The following is a 21,914-nucleotide window of genomic DNA, read 5'->3' on the forward strand; positions in this document are numbered from 1 at the left end:
GATTTCCTCACTTCACTTTCATTTTGGTTTCATGTTTACATATGTTATGGTTTACCTGAATTAGGAAAAATAAGAATTAAGAGAGTGTAGCAGCCAGGTATTGCTAAGCAGACGCAGTTGATTAACTGATCATCAGCAAGTGCGAGTGCCTCAGTTTTTTGATAGTTTGCTGGTCTGGACCATTTAGGTGTATGTTAAAAAAAAATCCCAGTCTTCATAGGAGTGAAGGTCAAAGCCTACCCCCAAGTTCAGAATGTGCAGTGCTCAGAGAGATTATTTAAAAAAATTATCAGCTACATCTCAGACGCTACAGGCCTTAACTGCCATGTTAAAAGTTAAAGTTCGTGACAGTAATATTAGAAAAAGGATGAACAAGTATGGTTTGTTTGGAAGGGTTACCAGGAAAAGGCTTCTTCTCTCTAAAAAAACATTTTAGCATAGTTTAAGTTTGCAATTTTAAAAAACACAACACAACTTCTGGAACAATGTTCTTTGGACAGTTAAGACCAAAGTGGAGATGTCTGACCATAATAATGTACAGCAACCTGTTTAGTGAACTCAAACACGGCATATCAGCACAAACACCTCATACCAAGTGTCAGTGGCGTGGTGTAGGGGGGTAATGATTTGGGCTTGTTCTGCAGCCACAGGACCTGGGCGCCTTGTAGTCATTGAGTTGACCATGAACTCCTCTGCATGCCAAAGTATTCTCAAGTCAAATGTGACCCCATCTGTCCAACAGTTAAAGCCTGAAATTTTGTTGTGAAGCATGCCAGTGAGACCAGCAGCAAATCTACAACAGAACAAAGAGTGGGCTAAAATGATTTGAGAGACTGAGAAAGTCACACAGAAAAAAATTACTCATGGAGTATGCTTAATATTTCCCATGACGGGAGAGTCCTGTGAAACTTTCCTTTTCATACAACTAGTAATATAAATGAATATGAATAACAAGCACCTGACAGAAATGCATAAAATAGTATGCTGGAAAAACTATGATTTTAGAATGCTATTTATCCAACATTAGCTAGTATAGCCACTATATAAAGTAAACTTGACTGCATAATCTTAAGTGTCAAATGATGTAACATCAGCAAGTATATTCAATATTAATTAAATGAGATGTTATCACAAAATCAAATGATTTAATGAAGTGTTGCAGTGTTACTATATATAGCAACTTGGTGATGTCATAACATCTGAACCTTCAGGGGAACAAAGATGTACCTGTGTGCCAGTTCTCATTATCAAACTCCTGATTGTGTGGGAGGAGTTTGGAGGCAAACAAATAGAGATCTCGTCTATTACATAGTAGGACAATTCATTTAACCAACTCCATTTGAAGCTTGAGATGTAATATAGGGATCTTTTGTTTGAATACTTTATTTCTGCTTTGCATTATTTTACAACCCTTTAAAATAACACAAAGCTTAAGTACCTTCATAAAGGTTTTAATTGTTATCATTTTCTGTGGTTTACGGCATGTTTTCAGATTCATTACAAACATTTTACCACAATTTTTTTCTATAAATATAATGTACTTTTAACGTACATTCTCCATTCACATCTTGGACCTGTCATGTTTTACATTGTTTGCTTGAGTTTGAGGCTGTAACATAATACAATAAAAAGGGGAGGAAAATACTGTGACTGTACTTATGTTCATTTTCTCTGACACATAATGAAACTTTACAATTTATTTAGAAATAAAATTCAATACAAATGAAGTTATTTTGAAATCAAAACACTATATTCTTTTGTCTCCAGATTATAGCCGACTGATGGCAGCACAACTTGTAATCAGCATTAACCCTGAGAGACCCTCAGCACATAATACAAGAGTAAGAATTGACTCTTAAAAAACAAAACAACAACAAAAAAAAATCTGACACTCCCAATATTATTCCATTTGTCTTACACATAGTAGCACATATAAAAGCATTGTTTTAAATCAGGCCATGGAGGTCTAAAAAGGTCATCTCTTTTATTATGCATACATCATACCATCATTTTGTCAGTGTCCAATGAAATATCACTGTAGCAAAAATGTGATATGTGCTTTCACAATACTGAACACTGTTGTGATAAAAGAAAAATGGTGGCAGGTGGCAGCAGCTGAGGGTAAAAATCTGAAATAGGATTACAACAGTGCATCTGCAGGGGTAGTGTCTACTGTGTCATCTGTCCTATCGTCTGCGGGCTTATCATTATTAGCATTAGTGGCCTGAGTGATACTGTCATTAGCAAAAGAATCGCTGTCACTATCAATGGTAATGATAGTGGGTGAACGCTTCTCTGTGCGTTCGCTACTCTTGTGCCTTTTGCTTTTCTTCTTGTGTTTCTTTTTCTTTTTATGGTGATGCCTGCCCCGCTCATGTGCCTTTTCCTCATTGAGGAGCTCCACACTGAGACTCCTGCTGGTCTTTCTAGACTTCTCTTTGGATTTTTTACGGTGCTTCTCTTTGCTTTTTTTCTTGTGTTTTCTTAATGCAGAGGAGTCACCATCTGCATAGGAGTTAAATGCTGTGGTACTGGAGGGGTCCTCTAAATGTCTTCTTTTGTACTTCCTCTTCCCACCAGGCTTGTCATGATGAGATTTCCTTCTGGCAGAAGGGGAGCGGCTGCTGGAATAAGTCCTGGATCGAGAGCGCCTCCTGTCCCGTCTCCGCAAGTCCTTGCCGCGGCTACTGGAGCGGGAGCGGAAAACTGAGCATCTGCGGCTGCTGTAATAGTACGAGTGCCTCTGTGTGTAATGGAGCCCGCTATCATTTCTCTCTTGGCTGTAATGGCTATATGACTGGTAGGTGTAATCACTGTCCCTTTTATATCTGTCACACTTGGGGTAGTCTCTGCCATTGGAGTAAGAATAACTTTTTTCAGTGGAATAAGTGCTGACACTGCTGTGGGAGATCACCGGGCTTCTGCTAGAGTGCCTCCGCTCTTTACTTCTTGACCTCCTCTTCCTCCTATAGTGTCTGTCCTTTGATTTGTGCCTCTCCTTAGATCTCTCTTTGCTGTCAAATCTTCTACCCTGACCTTTTCTGTCTGACTTCTTATACGTCTTGCTTGACCTTTCTTTTGAACTTGAGTGGTGACGATCATCTGTGTCTACATTTTCTGATAGTCCAGCCCCACTGCGATCACTGCTATGTAAAGTTGCAGGACTGCAACTGGTGAAGCGAATGTGTTGAGGCTGAAGAGGCACTTCATGAGTATCGTCATCGACAGACCACTCAGAGTCAGAGGAAAGCTGAACCACCTCAGGAGTCCGATCTACTGTTGGTTTAACAAAACCCACGATAACACAGTCATCACTGTCAGAAGATACACACTCTTCATTATTGCGTTTGCCCTGAGTCAGGTCTGTTTGGTTATGAGGACTCATTTGCTCTGGGGAAATCCCAAACTCTTGTGTCTCTTCTTCCAAACTACTGTCAGAGTCTGAGTCCAAGACTGACAGACGCTCTGTCCTGCTCTGCTCTGCTGTTGTAGAATACGATGGCCCAGGTGTCTCATCATCCCACAACGAGAGGCTCAAAGCGGATGTGGAGTCTTCTGGGTGGTTTAACCCTGTAGAGTTGTCTTCATCCTCTGAGATAGCGATTACTGATGAGTTGGAGCTGCTGTCTTCATTTGAGGAAGGCGCCGGACAGTCGTAGACAGCGTGCTGATCATATGCCTCCATGTTGAAGGGGGACTTTGCGAAGCTAATGAACTCGTGCATAAAATGCTCTGTGTGACTGTGGAGGTAGTGCCTGAGCTCTTCCTGAATAGCTCCATCTTCCATGTTATAACGTGTAATGTGTGACATGATAATGTGTTGAACCATGTTGCCCAAAGAGCCATGGGTTCCATATAGCACATTCAGCTCTCTTTTCAACCAGGGGATCAGTCTGTGAAGGCAGGCTGGATTTCTTCGGTAAAACTCAGCTGAGGTGTCTCGGGAGCGGCCACCATCCTGAACATTTCGAACCCTCACCCCCTGTCGATATAGCTCCCGTCTAAAGTTGATCATTTCTTGCTCTCGGACACTGGCCACCGCCCCGCCTTCCCTTGCAGCTCTCCTTTGGGCTGCCAGCCTCATCATCATGCGCCGCATGTAGCGGTCTGGCCGCTGTTGGGAAGAATTTGTTGGGCCTTCAGATATTATACCAATGTCAGGAGCCAGAGACATTCTTCCTCTCATCTGTCGATGGGCTGCGGTGAGAGTTGTGCGGTATCTAAACCGCACTCCCTGAAAATAACCAAAAGAGCCATTGTCCACTGGCTGCAGGTCATACGTCTTGAAGTCTTGCTCTGATTTTATACTGTGGTAAATTGAATTAAACTGCTGTTTACACAGCGGACACTCTGCTTTGTTCTTGGACCACTCGAGAATGCAGCGGAAGCAGAATCTGTGCAGGCAGCGGTCAAGGCGGGAAATGTTGTTGAACGTGTCCAAGCAGATGGGGCACTTGGAGTCGGGTGACACCTCTGCAGATTTTGTTTCGGAGGACCTTTTTCTGCCATTCTTTTGGCTCAGTTGCAGGGCGAGCTTGACTGCTGACATGATCTGACATGATAACAAAAACAAGTTGAAAAATGAAAAATAGTTAAATACATTTAGCCAAAAAAGGCATTCATGGAGTTCTAAACTTTACTATTTTGACTTTATAATTAACACTGTTAGAGCACAAAAGTGTAACTTTTATGCACTTGATTCCACTGTGACTTATACAGATGTTATTGAGTGGCTCACTTTACATTATACATTGATAACATGTTCTGTTGTAGACACTGTGCGACTTCACTTGGTTTCTGTCAGCTTTAACATAGAAAACAATAAAGTTACAAACATATCTTCACACATAGTGTAAACACCTTTTTTCAGCAGCCACAGGAGTTAGCAATGCCACTAATGAAGCTTCTGTTCTAGTTAGGCCAAAGCCTTAATCAGTGTGATCAGTAACATCGTTGTGTACCTGTGGTGCTGGGGTAAAAATCGCTGCACGGAAAAATGTTTATTCAACATACACTTGTTAGCCACTTTTTTTGTTTTTGTTTTTATGTACTGTCTTGTGGAACCCAATACAACTGCCATTCCAGGCAGCCAGCGGTGTCCCTAAACTTCACATTGTCACGATATTGTCAATCACTTACGTGCTTCAGAGATAAAAGAGGTGGTGTTGTAATATTATTTGTTTTCTACTGTTTTATCCTCACATTGGCTAAAACAGGCATTACAAAACACCACATGCATGTCTTCATTAAATGCAGTACATAAACACTTAATTGCGGCCTCAATAACAAGCTAATTAAGTTTTACATCTGTAATTCAGCTTTAATTCACCATAGACCAGAAAACCCGTACTACAAAGCAGGCGTTGAAGATTATCCATGTAACTTCAGAACTAAATCTGGGTTTTCTGTACTACGAAAGCAGTTCACTTCTTTACCAGGGGGAACATCGCCGTAGTAACTTATGCAGCAAACCTAACCAGCTCCAGAGAAAGATCAGAGATCACCTCCTACTGACCAATCCGAAAAATAGTGTCGCTATTTCTGGAAGACTATTCCTCTTGAACTTTGGTGCGTGGAAAGTGGTGGGGTCTACAGTGTTAAAAACATGTAAAGTCTTTGTCTTTCCCTGATGAGCATCAGTAATAAATAACATAAATATAAATATCTCGCTACGGCGAGATACTTCTGTGGGGTCGTGTGAGGGAAGCGATACTGTTAACAGTAATGTTATTACAGTCACCCATTCGGAGCATGTAGCTCACCCATTTATGAGATACATGAGCGATAAAAGACATATTACACCCCCTAAATGTCTTTTTTGGCTATCGCTAATCTCGACAGACATGTCACAGAATAAAATCTATATACTGGAATTACCCTAATAACTGCTGTCTGAAAACTCTTCGTGTTTCTTTCCACGTTTTCCACTTTGTTTCGATTTATCATTTTGTTAGCTTAGCAACTACAACACTTGTGTTTCCTTTTGGAGAAGTTGAACAATATCTAGAAACTGTAACTTAAAAATCATCTTTAGGAGCTGTTACATATATAGTAACAAGCCCTTGGGATATATGGACTGTTACATAAACACTAACGTGACTTAGCAAAACTAGAAGCAGTAGTTTGAGCACACATTAACCAGGTTAGCTCAAGTTAGCAGGCTAGCTACGGACGTTACAAAGCTTGGAACTCTGTGGCTACTCGGGACGTTTGAGAAAAGTTAAGTAATAATTACCTCTGAATCCTTCAGACAGCCACGAATGCGGTGACACCTGATTACTCCTTCCCTTATTGTGGAAATACATTAATTTCTATATGGCCGTCATTCCTGGAGCGGCTGTTGACAGAACTATGAACCCCCTTTTCTTCCATAACAGACCGTGAATTCCATGAGCAACTTCCGCTAACTTCCTTCACAATAAAAGCTACATTTTTATGTTTCGGGCGGGCGGGGATTAGCGCCCTTCATGATAATATCAGGCGCTATCGACATATTAACATTTTTAGGTATATTTTCAGTGTCCTTTGCCTGCAAGCAAAGTTATGTAAAAACATTTCGGAGAGGGGTGACTTTCTTTAAAACTGCAGCAGTGCATGCACTTATGGCATGAATTTAGAAATCCTAGGTTGCTTATTCTTCTTGAGTTATTGCATTCATATGATTTTCAGAAAACTTCACCTGTGATCTTTACCTTGACGTCGAGATTTTTAGTAAATACACTTTTGGTATAAATTTGAAAATCCCAGGTGACATATTTGTCACATTATCATGGTCAAAGGATTTTCAGAAAACTTGACCTCTCACCTTGACCTTTAGAGGAAGGACACAGAGATTCACACTGTTCAAGAATTTTAGGTACCTTGCATCATTTTGAAAATCCTAGGTGATGTCTTCCTCAAATCCTTGTGTTTACAAAGATGAGCGTCCACGCCACCTGCCTGAGCAGTGAAGTGACAACAATAACCTACCAGCCTTTCACAGCAAAGGGATATAACCTCAGTTTCTCCCTTCTGTATTTTACAAAAGGCATTTTTTAAGTGTTCATCTGCACATGGTCATCTTCGCAAAAATGATCTCTAACTCTCATCGAGTTACTGCACAGCCTCCTTTTAAATATATTCTTTACAACTGGCATCGTAAATGGGATTGCTGTTAAGTGTTAAGATCTGGTGACTTTAGCATGTGTTTTAAGTAGTTTTCATACCCAAGCCATTTAGTCACTGCTCTTGCCTTTGGGGGCACATAATCACCCCAAAAGAGACCACTACCATCAGGATACAAACTGTAATGATTTGTGAAGGTCCTTTCTTGTAAGCAGGACCGAAATCCCCCCCGGATAACAGAGGTACATGAAATGAGGAATTTCATCAGCCACATATGTTTTTAATTTTATTGTGATGGTTCCTTCCTGGTCACGTAGTCATCAGTGGTTACCTTGTGATGAATGGAAGCTGGTATAAATCTCAAATTAAAAGCCCACGACCAATCGTGACTATGAACAGATTTTGTCCTCCATAAAAGATATTACTTTTAACATTTTAGGTGCTTCTGTCTGTTGTTGAATGTTGAAGGTGTATACTAGATTGTACTGCTTGAATACTTCACACAGATTAGTCCTCAGGCTCACCTTTCCCAGCCAACAGCATCCCTAAAGCTTTACAATTTTCTTTATGAACTTATGCATCACCTGACAGAAGAGAACAAATCTCTAACTAAAACATTATTTTAAAAACAACTCTACACTATCACTAATTTATTCAGTTAAGTCAAGCTCACACTCATAACTTTTGAGTATTTTAATCACATATACAGAATTTTTGTTACAAGAGAAAGTCAAGGAAAAAGCTGAACTATTTCCTCTTCAATGATGGCCATGGGTCTCTGGGAGATCTGGAACAACTTCGCCCGTCTCCAGGATCGTGTCACCCTAAGCACAAAAAAGTATTAGTTATGGTAAAACAAGCTAACATTCAGTTACATTTATACAAATATATGAAGAATGAATGGGGTATTATGTGAGAAACAAAAAAGTTAACTGTTGGAAGTAATAAATAATAAATGGGTCACACTTACTGGGAACAGCCTGGGTTTCAACTCCACAATGCCATACGGCCTTTGCTGCAGGGAACAATGACACGGAATTTTAATATGCTACCCATTCTGATCGAATCAGTCACATGATCTCCATCTACAAACAAAATCCAAGGTGCAGGGTTCTCTAGTTTGGCCAAGAATAAGTTAATACTGCATGTCTGTAACTTAAAACTGTTTCTTCTTTATGTGCAAGTTACCTTGGTTGCATACTATCAAACAAATTAAATACAATTAAAAAAAAATATATAGCTATCTTCTTGAACTGCGTATTATGGCTCCATCATCCATCTCCTGTTAGTATTTAAAGGCTTAGATGTAAATCAAAATGATCAAATGTGGAAACTTACAGCAACATGGTATTTCACGTAGTAGTGAACAATCCAAGCGGGTATCAGCAGCCGTGTTAATGTGAAAACTCCACCTCTGTACGCTTTGTAGGTCTGCAAGGACACAAACAAATATCAGTAAAAAGAAGAACGTACGGAATCATAACGTTTACAGTGACCGAGTTTTTTCTCTTTCTAAATATGTGTGGAATATGTGATATACGGTTTAGATAAAGGGCCTAAAGATTTTCAGTGTTCTACAGATTATGAAGACTGCAGCCCCACCCCCAACATCCTATCTCCAATATAGCCACTAAGCCATCCTCTGCACACACCCAAACCATCTGAATCTCTCCAAACCGATTAACCTGAGTTGTTTCTATAATGTAATCTGATCTAATCTTGCCCATTCTGGTCACTCTCAACAAATATCTCAGCATCTTCAGCTTGGCCTTCTGTCTTTTTGTCAGTGCCCCCGTCTCCAAACTCTACATCACCTTGTAAACCATCCCTTTTACTCTTTCTGCTATCCCTCTATCACAAACCACCCCTTGCCCCCAGTTATTTAAACTCAATCACCTTCACCATCTTTACTTCTAGCATCTTCACCATTATACCTGCTTTCCTCTCATTCTCACACACACATTTATTCTGTCTTGCTTGATTTTCATTTCTTTTCTTTCCTGTGTAAAGTTCTCTGCAGTGACTACCCTTGTATCAACATTTTCTAAAAGCTAGGGATGCACAGATTTATTCTGCTTTATTCCGCTACGTCTTATGGCCTTCGTCAGGGTCATAACAATGCATAATACAAGCAAGAGTTTTAATAGGATAGGTACGGATTAGTCACTTTTAAAACGTTGTCTGTAAACTTATTGGTGAGTCATTCAAACTATAATTGTTTCCCCCAGCATTAAACTATAGTGCACACTTTAAACTAAGAAGGTATTGTTGAAACAACAGATTTTACAGACACCATGCTTAAAACTTACAATTTGAACATTTATTTTTTTTTTATGTTTGTTTGTTGCTATTCTGTGGCAAGGAAACAAAGAATCCATTACAAAAAATACACTTTAGAGTATTTTCTGCTTAGTTGACGTAGCTTAGTTCTTGTATCTAAGTAAAGATAATCCAAGGAAAACCTTAGATTGTGTCACTGACATAGAAGCTGACAGATGCGATCTGTGTGTGTGTGTGGCATGGAGCCTGCAAAGTAAATGCGGTCAACCACGTTAGCAGTAAACAGCTACCCTGGCCCTTGTCCTTAATGAAACGGTAACAGTAGCAAATAAACCGCTCGGTTTGATTCCAGCTGTAAATGTCATTATTAGCGGTCGTCGGATCAGCTGTGTACGAGAACTCACGTAAACCCTCCACAGGCTCTTGGGCTCCAGAAAACCAGCCCAGAACTTGGCGACAGGGCCAGGCGGTTTAGCTTGTACCACGGGCTCCCTCGGACTGAGCTCCTGGTCCTTTAGCCACTGCCTCCGGAGCTTCGTTATCTGCTCGAAACGGAGCTTTTGGTCTGGTGTGTACCCAGACATCTCTTATTTACTAATATTCAACCTCGAAAGATCTACAATGACACCATGGAGGACACTTCCCTCTGCAGGAAAGTGCACCGACGAAGAAGAAGAGCCGGAAACGGGACACATATCGTTCTGTAGTGTATTATAGCGCGCGCCACCTGCTGCATGAACTGGTTACTGGAGGACCAATGACAGTAGTGAAACAAAACGTTGCACTCAGGTCTAAGTGGAACAATAACGGGATTACACAATAGCAATATATACCGAAATCAGGAATGGATGATAAATTCACAGTATAAATAAAAACATTTTTTTAATGTGTGTGGTGGATACTACAAAGACCCAGGTGTTTTCTCGTGTTTGTTACCTTTGGGTTGGGCCAGCAGAGTCACAGCCTCCAGGAAGAAGTCCCTCAGTCTGGTGGTTCTGCTCTGCAGCCTCTCGCCCAAAGGGAGGGAGACAAACGGTGTGTGTGCTAGGCGAGTAGTGTCTTTTAAGCTTCAGGAGGCTCTTTCCAGCATCTGCTTATGTACATGTCTGTGTTTTTTGGGAGGCTGCTGCCAGGAGTCCTTTGAGGATCTTTCTTAGCTCCATGATCATCTCCTTTGTTTTCCTGACACTGATGCAGAGACTGTAATCCCTGCACCAGCTCTTCTGTCACATTACCTCCTCCTTGCAAATATCTGTGAATAGTTTGATCCAGAAATTGGTTTTGTGGGTGACAAAAGCCTCAAAGTGACCAGAATAGAATGACAACCTGAATTAATGAGATTTTCCATCAACAATTTAAATGTCTGGTACTGTCATGTCTGTAGTTCATCCTGCCCACTAGATGGCAAAATAAAACTCAAGACTGACATGGAGCCTCAGCATTTCAACGGGCCTTTTAAAGGGACAGTGCCGGGTCTTGATTAGGCTACTCCACAGTTCATGTGAGCATTAAAAAAACAATGATTTCTAAAAGTCTGGTTTGCAAACTGGGATGTGAGTTTGAGCAGAGAGAGCTCAACGACACCACAGCCACGTGAAAAAGAAAGTTGTCACAGGACTCTCTGCAGCCGTGTAAATAAAAAACCTAAATGCACTCTTACTGCTTCCATAGGAATTAAGAGAGTAAAGTAGCAGCCAGGTGCTCCTGATGCAATGCATTCACTGATCATCAGCAAGTATAACATCTCCATGAAAGCAGAAGCTTTGGCAGTTTGTTGGTCTAGGACAAATTCAAGGAGTGTGAAATGATATCATGTGCAACCATACATATCCCACTGCAGGGTGGTCTCACAGTGACGTTTAGTCAACAACTGTAAAGACTGTTCACTGGCTTCATCTTCTCACTGTTTTTCTAGAATGAAATAAGTGTCTTTACTACATTGTAATGGATGCAGCTAATGTTTATTTTAGCTGACTGTTTAAATTAGAACACCAGCAGGCACGATGGGAATCTAAATACAAGTATTTCATGAGTACTTTTCTGAAAACTGTAGGTTCCTCGTTAAATATATATTTTTTAACGTTCAAGATTCGGGACTATAGCAATCAGGTCTTTGTATCACACAACAGTCTCCAATGCGTGAAAAGAGAAATGTTTGTGAAAGCTTTTACTTTAAAACGACAACCGGAAGTGGCTTTACAGTCAAACGGGCCGACCTACGACTTGGAGCTGGCTGACCGGGTTCATACGACATTATGAATATAACTAGCTAACGTCAGTTAGTTTGTTGGCTTTAGGCTCAACAAACAGACAACTAATATTTATTAGCTTAGCATTAAAGTAGCAGCAACTACAGGTAAGCTTGCTTATCCTATTTCCGGAATGTTTCACATTTCGGTTAGTGGCCATGTAACGGAACGGGAGGCTACCGAAACTTGAAGTGCGGTATTATTGCTGTGAACCTTCTGTCAAACTCTGAACGCAGTTATCATTAAGCTGTGAAATAACCGGTCTTTTACTTAAGCTCAGTATAACATTTAGAGGTAAATCACTTGAATTATGTGGCTAATTAAGTGGTTTCTGTAAGCTAACTAGGTAGCTCTTAGCTGTCCAGCAAACCAACGGTAACGATAACCAGCCAACCATATGTCAAGGTGACGTGCGTATATTACGTAAGGACTTACGTCATGTTGAGCTATGAAAATGTGAAAAGTCAATAAAAGATAACAAATGGTGGTTTCAAAAATGTTTTATTGGGGCTGTAATTTGACAAAAAGGGATGTTTGGGGGACCCTTCGAAGTCTATACAACCAAATCGAAAAACACGAAGTCACCGGCCACTTTATTAGATACACTTGTTCACATTGTTTTAGCTAATTGACCAATCACATCGCAGCAGCTCGGTGCATTTAGCCCGGCAGGTATGTTCCAGATGACCTGCTGGAGTTTAAGGTGATTTGAATGTGGCGTTGTTGTTGGTACCAGGCAGACTGCTCTAAGCATTCAGAAACTGCTGATCTACTGGGATTCTCCTGCACAGCCATCTGTAGGGTTTATAGAGAATAAGCCAAAAAAAGGGGAAAATATCCAGTGAAGCTGGTTGCAGGTCTGAATGATTGTCAGACAACTTTCAACTGATGGAAAGGCAATAGCAACTCAAATGAACACTGGTTACAATCATGATATGCAAAAGAGCCAACACTACATCAAGCTCTGAAGCAGCAGAACAAGCTGTTACTCCTATCAGCTGAGAACAGGAAACTGAGGCCACAATTCACACATTCTTCCTGAAATTGGACAATAGAAGCTTATAAAAATGCTGCCTGGTCTGATTAGTCTCTATTTCTGAGACATTAGGATCAGAGTTTTTGTGTAAATAACATGAAAGCGTGGATCCATCCTGCTTTGTGTTAATGGTTCAGACTGTTGATGTTGTAATGGTGTTTGAGATACTTTCTTGGCACACTTTGGGCCCCTTATTACCAACTGACCATCGTTTACATGCCACAGCCTACCTGACTATTGGTGCTGACCATGTCCATCCCTTTATGACAACAGTGTACCCATCTTCTGATGGCTGCTTCCAGCAGGATAATGCACCATATCGCAAAGCTCAAATAATCTCAAACTGGTTTCTTAAACATGATGAGTTCCCTGTACTGTAATGGCCTCCACAGGCACCAGCTCACAATCTAAAGGATGATGTGGCGGAAAAGGGATTCACATCAAATCTGCAGCAACTGCGTGATGCTATCATGTTAATATGAACCAAATTCTCTGAGGAATGTTTCCAGCATCTTGTTGAATTAAAGCAGTTCTGAAAGTTAAAGGGGGTGTAGCTAATGAAGTGGCCAGTGAGTGTACGTTATGCAGTAAAATACTCTTTATTCAGCGTTTTTATCTGCGTAACCTTTTTACTCATTGTTCCCTTCACTTTTGCAGGATCACCCCAGACTGTGGATGGAGTCAGCACCAAACTTTTCACTGATTTGTATAATCACAGCGAGGGACCTCAGGGTTTGGGATTCACACCATCCTGCACATCAGCAAGAGAAAAATGGTCAAGTATTTCTGTAGCAGCACCGACATCAGGAGTGCATGGGACCATGTTGTCTCTGCTTTCTGGCAGAGGTACCCAAACCCATTCAGGTACTCCAGCGTTCTCATAATCAGTATTTATCAAAGGTGCTCATTAGAAAACACAAGGGAAGATACCTCTAGTACTTCTTAGGATCGCTAGCAGCATGCGTTCAGATCTCAGTCCTCCTTCAGCTGTCACGTGGAGTGCCATAAAATTTGCTACTAATAATTAAGGTCCCAAAAAGACGAGTCCTTTTTGACTTTGGGGTTACCATTGCTAGCTTTTACTTTTGGTGAACATTCGAATGCTGTGTGATATCTTTTTAATGCTTTCTATTTTCCCGATCTCCTCACTAGTTGGAAAGTAGGAATTACATTAACTTTCCTGAACTGTGGTTTAGAAAATTTAAATAATTATGTAGTGCAATGTTTTAGTGGATTGTTTAATCATTCTCCAAAACTAGGCAGTCCTGCAGGTGATGCGTGTATGTTGTTTCACTTTTGGAGGCTCGCAAGCAAAAATACACCTGTCAGTCTTGAGTGAGATTGAGAACTGAGACAGTGTATCAGAGAAGCAAAACTAAGTTTGGCTGATCGAGGTGAGCAGGTGGTTTATGTGCTTCTTGTTTTTTTGTTTTTTTTTATGCCTGACTTAGACGACATCAGAATATTTTGCTTGCATGTATTTTTTTTCTTTCTTTTGGTGTATATTATGATGGTGCACTGTTTGAATGTACACTAGAAACAGATGAGAAGCCTCACAGTAACCATGTAGGTGATGTGGCTGTGTGTCTTTTGTGTTGCCCAGCACCCATGTTCTCACGGAGGACGTCATGTACCGAGAGGTAACAGCAGACCACCGGCTCCTCTCCAGACGGCTTCTAATGAAGACCAATCGATTGCCTCGCTGGGCGGAGCGGTTCTTCCCCTCCGGCATGTCTCGCTGTGTGTACATCATCGAGGACTCCATCGTGGACCCAGTGAACAAGAGCCTGACCACCTACACCTGGAACCTCAACCACACAACTCTCATGGTGAGGCTTTGTGTTTGTTTTTCCTGCCGTCTACTCGTTGAGCTGTTTCAGAGAGATTCTAATCAACACGCAGCCAGTTTCCTGTGTTTTGCCTTTTTCCAGACAGGTTTTAATCATCATTGCCTTTGTGACCTTGTGTGGTGTAGAGAAATTAAATTTTTCACTTGACTCTGCTTGTTTTTCTGCTGAAGTTGCTGTGAAAGTAGAGATGTGTTGTTTGTTTTTTGTTTTTTTACATGTGAAACTGTGTAGGATTTCTGTCAAAGCTGTCATCTTGCTGCCATGATATAAGGAAAGTAATGTGGTCTGACATCACATCACTGTTGTGGTTACAGGTGTTGTAGAGTACTGTGGGTTGCCAGAGTCTGGCACACACAATAACAGGAATAAAGAAATCAGTTCACACAAGGACAGAGGTCCTTATTTCGCACACGCATTTATATGCACAAATAAATGTTATATTTTTATGATCTTTTCTTAAAACCTTAATTAAAACTGCACTACATTACTGCACAACAGCATGATACTTGATGATGCTTGTGCTTTTAATTTGCTGCAGTCTGAAACATGATGGCTTAATGGGAAAATGTGGAAAACATTTTGAGACATGGTAGCTCTGTGCAGGTGTTGAGACGAAAACAATTCTTCAAATCCTTCAAATGCTTTTGCAGGAAGAAAGATCATCTTTAGTGAAGTTACGTCCCCAGAAATCTTGTTGTCAAGACCACGAGTTACTTAAAATCCCGAAATGATGACTTCCATAGTAAATCTGTTGAGTTGCATCTTAGTCTATTGTAACCTGCTGTCACTTTTCTTTCCCAATCAAGTCTGTTGAGGAGCGTTGTGTTTTCCAAGGCTCAGTGGAGCATCCAGCGACCACACAGCTGAAACGTGAGGCGTGGATATCCTCGAGCATTTATGGCTTCTCCAAACCCATTCAGGTACAGACAGACTCCAGCCAAAACCACTGTATATAAATGTGCCTGAGACCTGCATTCACTCTCATTGCCAGCAGAGGGCAACTCATGTAGCTGCAAGCAGATCTCTATGAGGAAAAAATCAGACTTCTTATTTGATTTAGGAGCTCAGAGTAAGCACTTTCCTCCTACGGTTTTGGACTTGGTTGCTAAATTCAAATCATGATGTTCCTTTTTTAAAAAAGTTATGATCCCGTGTTTAGTAAAATAAACAGTATAAAGATTTATTGTGCAGTTTTCTTAGTTTCTCAGTAAGATCAACTCTTTGCTCAAACCATCCATAAATGTCTAACGTGCTAAATCTGCAAATTCAAAAAAAGAATCCACAAACCACAGAGCGATGTCATGGTTGCTTCTCCCAACTTTTATATACAGACTGTACTCTGGCTGTCCTATGTGTGATATACACGAGACACTAAATGAATTCTTTTCTTTCAGTAAGAGCCCATCTGTCCTTTAGGTAAGTTAGATGTCAATCAGCACAGGAATGGTATGAGTACTCTTAGAAGCATTTATTCGTCTGCTTTTATCTACTCTACAGCGGTTCAGATAGAATAGATGCAATTATTTTCACTCCAGAGGCCGATGTCCTGAATTTTCAGGTCTTTACTTTAGTTTTTGCAGTGCTCATGCTAAAATAAAGTAGTGGGAGAAGTGAAATTGAAGCAAAAAACAAAACAAAAAATAAGTCTGCTTAAAATTGGAATCACTAAATATGAAAGTTGCCGGGCTTGTTTGGATATCCCCAGAGACTTGCAGTGACAAGACGGTGTTGTTTCCCAGACAATCTCCCCTGTGTAAAGCCATTTCCTGTTCTGTCTTCTCACAGGAGTTTGGTTTGGCTCGCTTCAAGAGCAACCAGGTGAAGGCCATGAAGGGGCTGGAATATGCGCTGTCCAACGTGCAGGGTATGTACACTTCATGTGTGTTCCAGCTGAAACGGGGCAGAGAGCAGGAGGAAAAGCAGAGGAAAACAAAACAGCTTATTTTTAACTGTTGCCATTTCTGGAAGGGGGGAAAACTTAAACAGGAAATGGAGCTTTCTTTTTGCCCCAGAAACACAGGAGTGCTGTCATAACAACCTGAAGGGGCTCACCCCTGCCACTCAGGACTCAACACTAAACTTCCCAGGATCCTGAAAACAAATAATGACAAATAGCCTGAAGAAATTTTACTCCTCCACGTGCCATGTGATAAAAGGCGGGGGGATGTGAAACCTTGACAGCTACAGTCACAAATGGCTACAATTTCCTAATTTAGGTTTGGACAGAAATAATTTAGGTAGTCAGTGTTGCATAAAGAGAGTTTAACAGAGTAAATCATAATGAGGGATGTATAAAGAGATGTATTAAAAAAACAACAACAGCTAGAGATGAACCATCTGCATATGAGTCACTTTTTCTAGTGTTGATTTATCAGTTTCTCGTATTGGGTAGGATTTAGTTTAAAATGATAGGACACCAGCTAAACCTGAAAATATTCACATTTGAGTGATTTTCAAAAAGTACTGTAAGTCTGCGCACTGCAAATAACCTCAAATAATTTGCACATTAAGTGTGGAAAGTCAAATTTAACCCCAAAGAATAAGATAATATTTACATTGTTCCAAACTGTGTGTTGTGCTGATGCAGCGTACGCGTGTCTGATTGTTGTGATTCCGTCCTATTGCCCCTTTTGTTGATGCCACTGCAGGAATCGGCATCAGGCTGAGCGTCATGGTAAGTGTGCTAGGACTGAGGCATCCATCTGCCATCCCAGGCGTTGCCCGGGGGTTGTCACATGGTGCTGCACAGAGTAGACAGCTTAGCTGAGGGAGTAACTTTCTACCCTGTCTGAGCAACAGTGATCTAAATAGTAGTTTAGAGTATAGAAGTAGATGTGTTATTTAGTTGATTCTGATGTGATTCTTATTTTAGAACGAATTAAATACGGTTGTGATGTTTTGAGTCATGATCAACCACTGAAGGAATTTCATCAAATTTGGCACAAACCTTCATGTAGAGAACATTATACTCACTGGACTCTTTGTTAGGCAGGCCTGTTCAGATGCTTGTTAATGCAAATATCTAATCAGCCAATCACGTGGAAGCAACTGGGTGCCATTTAGGTATTTAGACCCAGTCAAGATAACCTGCTTAAATTCAAGCTGTGCATCATTATGAGGAGGAATTTAAGTGACTTTATATGTGCCATGGTTGAGGGTGCCAGATGGGCTGGTTTGAGTATTTCAGTAACTGCTGATCTGCTGAGATTTTCTAAACCATTTCTACGTTTACAGAGAATGAAAAGGAGAAAATATCCAGTGAGCTGCAGTTTTGGCTTGTTGGAGCCATAGGATCTGATAGGAAGGCAACAGTAACTCAAATAGTCACTCGTTACAACCAGAGAAGGCATAGGACCATCTCTGAATGCACAACCTTGAAGCAGATAGGTCACAGCAGGTGCAATCTGTCAGCTAAGAACAGGAAACTCAGGCTACAATTTACACAAGCTCACCAAAATTGCACAATAGAATTTGATGTAAACAACACAATGTATCCTTTGGGTCACTTCATACCAACTGTATTAGTTTACACTTCTCCTGCATATTTGGAAGAGAAGTGTAAGAGTGGGGCAGAGGGAAGGTTTTTCAGCCTTATCTTAAGCAAGAGTCGATGTCAGCAAAGCGTTTTTGAGAGCGTTTTTAAGCACTATGGCTCACTCTTCATTTGTACACACACAGCTTCAAAATAACGGTTCAGAGGCATTACCAAAATCACTACAGAGTGGCAAAACTCACTTTTAGAAGGATTTCAGCATATGTTGTATTCTGGTGGTAAACACAATGATCAATCCAATTTTCTAAGTCTAAAAGGTTTGTCCATACCTCGTTCATTTGTGAGGGAAATGTCAGTGTAAATTATGTTTATGTGTTAGTTTGCTATTTAAGAGCACGTGCAGAGAGATGCACTAATGAGGATGTGTTCAGAGGTCGTCGGGTCCTGAGATGTCTAAAGGTAAACAGCTGTATTTGTTTCATAACATAATGAATGAAAATCACCTGAAATGTCGCAGCACAGAAACAGACCGGCGGGTTATTGCCCACCGTGTTTGTAGTCTGCAGGGACTCTTTAGCACTGAGGCAGTGTGGGTAAACCCAGACAATGGGAATGCTGAAATATTTCTGACATTTTGATCACACACAGGGGTGGATTTTTTTTTTTTTTTGTTACATTTTTTTATTAACATGGTTTCAGCAATGCTGGCAGCTAGATAAATAAGTTAAAAATAGATTAATTTTAAAAAATGAAATAATGCAATTAAAATAAATAACTTTAAAAAATTCAAAATAATACAAATAGAATAAAGTCACCTGCACAGCCTGTTCTTGATGTCATCTCTACTCCGCCATCTTGCCTGGCAATGGTGCTTGAGTAGTTTTGGCGTTCAGATGAAAGCAATTGGTTTCCAAGAATTTTTCACAACAACTGTGAACAGAACCAACCCGTTCCTCCGTGTTTCCAGTCTCTCAGTTTCGATCTGTTTCCGCCCTTAGCAAAACTTTCTGGTCGCTCACACTCGATCATCAGAAAAGTGGGTTTGATGGCAGAGGTTAAGATACAATCTTGGAATACAAAACATGTTCTCCTAGACAGTTGGCATGCTTTGGGTGGAGTTTAAGCAGGTATCTGAAAGTACCACACGTCTCCAAAGTTCATATCTTTGCTGATATGAACTTCACTATAGTTTGCTGATTGGATTTTTTTTTCTTTTTAATATTGCTCGCTACATTTAAATCCAATAAGCAATTTTTGCTTTGGTTAAAAAATGCTTCTTTGTAAAAACATGAGAGACTTTAGTTTTTGACCGTAAGAAGTCACTCCCCGCTGTTATTGTCAGCATTCCGACACACAAAGAGCCCTTTCCCTTCGACAGCGCTAACGCACACTCGCAGTTCATATCTGCTTCTCGGTGTAAAAAAATAAAAGTGCAGAATTGAAGGAAACGTTTCTCCTTATCATCTCGTGTTTGAGTGGGGGTGGGGGGGATCACTGTGTCTTGTTGTGACTCAGGTTGTTGTTCTCACACGAGGTTGTGGGGTTCATAGTCAGGGCAGACACAAATAGACTGTGCAGCCCCTGGCGCTGAATCCAGTACGAGGCTGTTCCTAACAGCATACAGATGAGGAGAGTGCACACTGCAGACTTATTCAGTGAAGCCTTTTTATAAAGGTCCTTGTTGATATGTTATTTATTTTTTGTGTGTGTCACCTTACCTTCCTGAAAGACTGTTAGAGAAAAGTCACGATTATGATCTTTAGGTCTGAGTTAGTAACCACACTGAACTGAGTGAGGACTGTCTGGTAAAAGTTAGCAGGTTCACGGAGAGGAGCTCACTTTATCTTCACTGTAGTAAAAGTATCCTCTTTGATTTTTTTGAAGGCGTGTGTTTCTGTGTGCTTGTTTCCTGTGGGTGGCTCCAAAAACAACAACAACTAAAAAAGGCAGCACACTTCTCAAGCTACTAAATCATGAAAGTCACGAGAAAATCTTAGAAGAAATCGGCCACAGAAGTGTCAGTGAGCATCCTGATCTCAGCAAGGAGCCCGCAGTGTTGCTGATGCCTGTCGTCCTCGTTCTCTCCCGCCTCACCCTCGCTCTCTTCCCACAGGAGAGACGCCCCAGCGGCTGCTCAGGGACACAGTGAAGGACGCATCAGAGAAGGCCAAAGAAGCAGCCAAGACGCTGGCTTCAGCTGCTGCCGTCCCACAGAAACCCCGGCAGTTTGTCTGAAAGCACTTTGTGTGTGTGTGTGTGTGTGTGTGTCTGTGTGTGTGTGTGTGTCTGTGTGTGGACTCGGCACGATTGCCTTTGATCATCTCGATCATCTTGAAGTTTTGCTGTATGCTCGCTGTTTACGATTTCTCTTAAAAAGAAACAGCCTGACTCCTCTGTCGGGTTACCTCTGCTGACTGACTTCTACTACTTCTTCTTCTCTTTGCTTTCAGAAAATCTCAGGTGCTCGACCTTCGTGTGAACCCTGCTGCCTTTCAGACCAGCAGCACCTCTCTCTGCTTTAACCGGTCTAGGCCGCTTATTTTCCAAATCTGCTGTCAAAGACGATAATGACGATGTTTTTAATCAGCACGTATGCGTTCTTCTCATTGGCTCTTTCACGTTTATTATATTTATCAACATATCATTTATTATTGAGCTCCAGCTAAAAGCTCAAATTAGACCAAATCACGGTCATGTGACTTTGCAATTTTAATTTAACTTCAGCGGTTAGTTATCAGAGCCGTGTTTGTAGTTGAATGCTTAATTGTACTGAAATGCTTTACGGTTCATTTGTTCAGGTTTGAGACTGCAATAAACTGCAGAGAGTATCTGTTACAGGTGTCGGCACACGGCGTCTGCTGTAATATCGTTCGTATGTTTGGAAAACATATGTTTCTGCCAGCAGGTCTGTACTGATGCACAGATAATCACAAGAAAAAGTTAAGCTAATATTAAAGCTTTAGTAAAGCTTCTTTACTGTTGAAGTTTATTTTATTGTAAACCAGGGGTGTCAAACTCTTTATGTTGTGGCAGCATAGAGAGTAATTTTATCTTAAGTTGGTCGGACCAGTGAAACTACAGCACTGCCTAATAGTCTTAAAAACACACTGCCAATTGTTTCCCCTTTAGATTCAGTGTAAAGAAGTTTAACTACGTGCTTAATCGATGATGTGTTATGAACATGAAGTGCAATTTTAAATATATCTGTTTTTCTGCATTATGAAAAACAAGGACGGCTGTTTGGCTTTCACTTTAAGGAATAATAGCATAAACTGACAGAAAAAGGGTCTTTTTGTTCTGTAATATAACAGAAAATGTTTTTTGTTTTTTTTAAAAAAAAAATTCTGGATTAAAATGAATAAATAAAAGGTCTTTACTGTTAATTTTACAGAATTATTTTATTTATTTTTTGTTTAGGTGTATTATGCTAGGCTGTGCGTGATGTTTTTGTCAGTAATAATAAAATATTAAAACTGACCAAAATTTGTGAAATGTCAAAAATGTACATTTTTCTTCTTTGCAATATTCTAAACCCATCTGCTGGGCCGGATTGGACCCCTTTGGTGGGCCGGTTCTGGCCCCCAGGCTGTATGTTTGACACCCCTGTTGTAAACTGTTTTCAACAACTGCATTCCCTTCAGGATGGAATTGACTGGATTTGTTTTGTTTTTTTGGCTGCAAGATTTTATTTATCATTAAAAATAATTCATGTGATATACGTTTAAGAAGTCTTTAGGATTTCGTGCGACTTTGTAATTCTGTGTTCATGCAGATTTATTTTCACCAGGCTGTAAGGTGTCCATAAATTTCTCTGGCTAAAGATGTTTTGAAGCTCGTCAGTGTTTAAGCTGAGATTTAATAAAAAGTTTGATGAGTTATTTGTTGAGTTATTTCCGCCATCA

The 21,914-nt window shown here is 40.5% G+C and overlaps 3 protein-coding genes across 3 annotated transcripts; 1 reads left to right on the top strand and 2 right to left on the bottom strand.

The window, feature by feature from the left end:
* Positions 1–1,357: 1,357 nt before the first annotated feature.
* Positions 1,358–6,411, bottom strand: toporsa (topoisomerase I binding, arginine/serine-rich a). The gene is made up of 2 exons (XM_005457004.3): positions 6,236–6,411; positions 1,358–4,552 (listed from the first exon to the last, which is right to left on the bottom strand). The coding sequence occupies exon 2, from the start codon at positions 4,547–4,549 to the stop codon at positions 2,141–2,143; it is 2,409 nt and encodes an 802-aa protein (XP_005457061.1). The 5' UTR covers positions 4,550–4,552; positions 6,236–6,411; the 3' UTR covers positions 1,358–2,140.
* Positions 6,412–7,782: 1,371 nt separating this feature from the next.
* Positions 7,783–10,069, bottom strand: ndufb6 (NADH:ubiquinone oxidoreductase subunit B). The gene is made up of 4 exons (XM_003452237.4): positions 9,789–10,069; positions 8,443–8,535; positions 8,075–8,119; positions 7,783–7,928 (listed from the first exon to the last, which is right to left on the bottom strand). Exons 1-4 carry the CDS (start codon positions 9,966–9,968, stop codon positions 7,863–7,865), a joined length of 384 nt encoding a protein of 127 aa, XP_003452285.1. The 5' UTR covers positions 9,969–10,069; the 3' UTR covers positions 7,783–7,862.
* Positions 10,070–11,566: 1,497 nt separating this feature from the next.
* On the top strand, positions 11,567–21,888 carry LOC100696115 (PRELI domain-containing protein 1, mitochondrial). The gene is made up of 6 exons (XM_005457005.4): positions 11,567–11,740; positions 13,327–13,533; positions 14,273–14,498; positions 15,326–15,439; positions 16,305–16,383; positions 20,126–21,888. The coding sequence occupies exons 2-6, from the start codon at positions 13,442–13,444 to the stop codon at positions 20,245–20,247; spliced, it is 633 nt and encodes a 210-aa protein (XP_005457062.1). The 5' UTR covers positions 11,567–11,740; positions 13,327–13,441; the 3' UTR covers positions 20,248–21,888.
* The last annotated feature ends 26 nt before the right edge of the window (positions 21,889–21,914 follow it).

Source organism: Oreochromis niloticus, linkage group LG6 (genome assembly GCF_001858045.2).
Source record: "Oreochromis niloticus isolate F11D_XX linkage group LG6, O_niloticus_UMD_NMBU, whole genome shotgun sequence".
In the NCBI taxonomy this organism is placed as follows: domain Eukaryota; kingdom Metazoa; phylum Chordata; class Actinopteri; order Cichliformes; family Cichlidae; genus Oreochromis; species Oreochromis niloticus.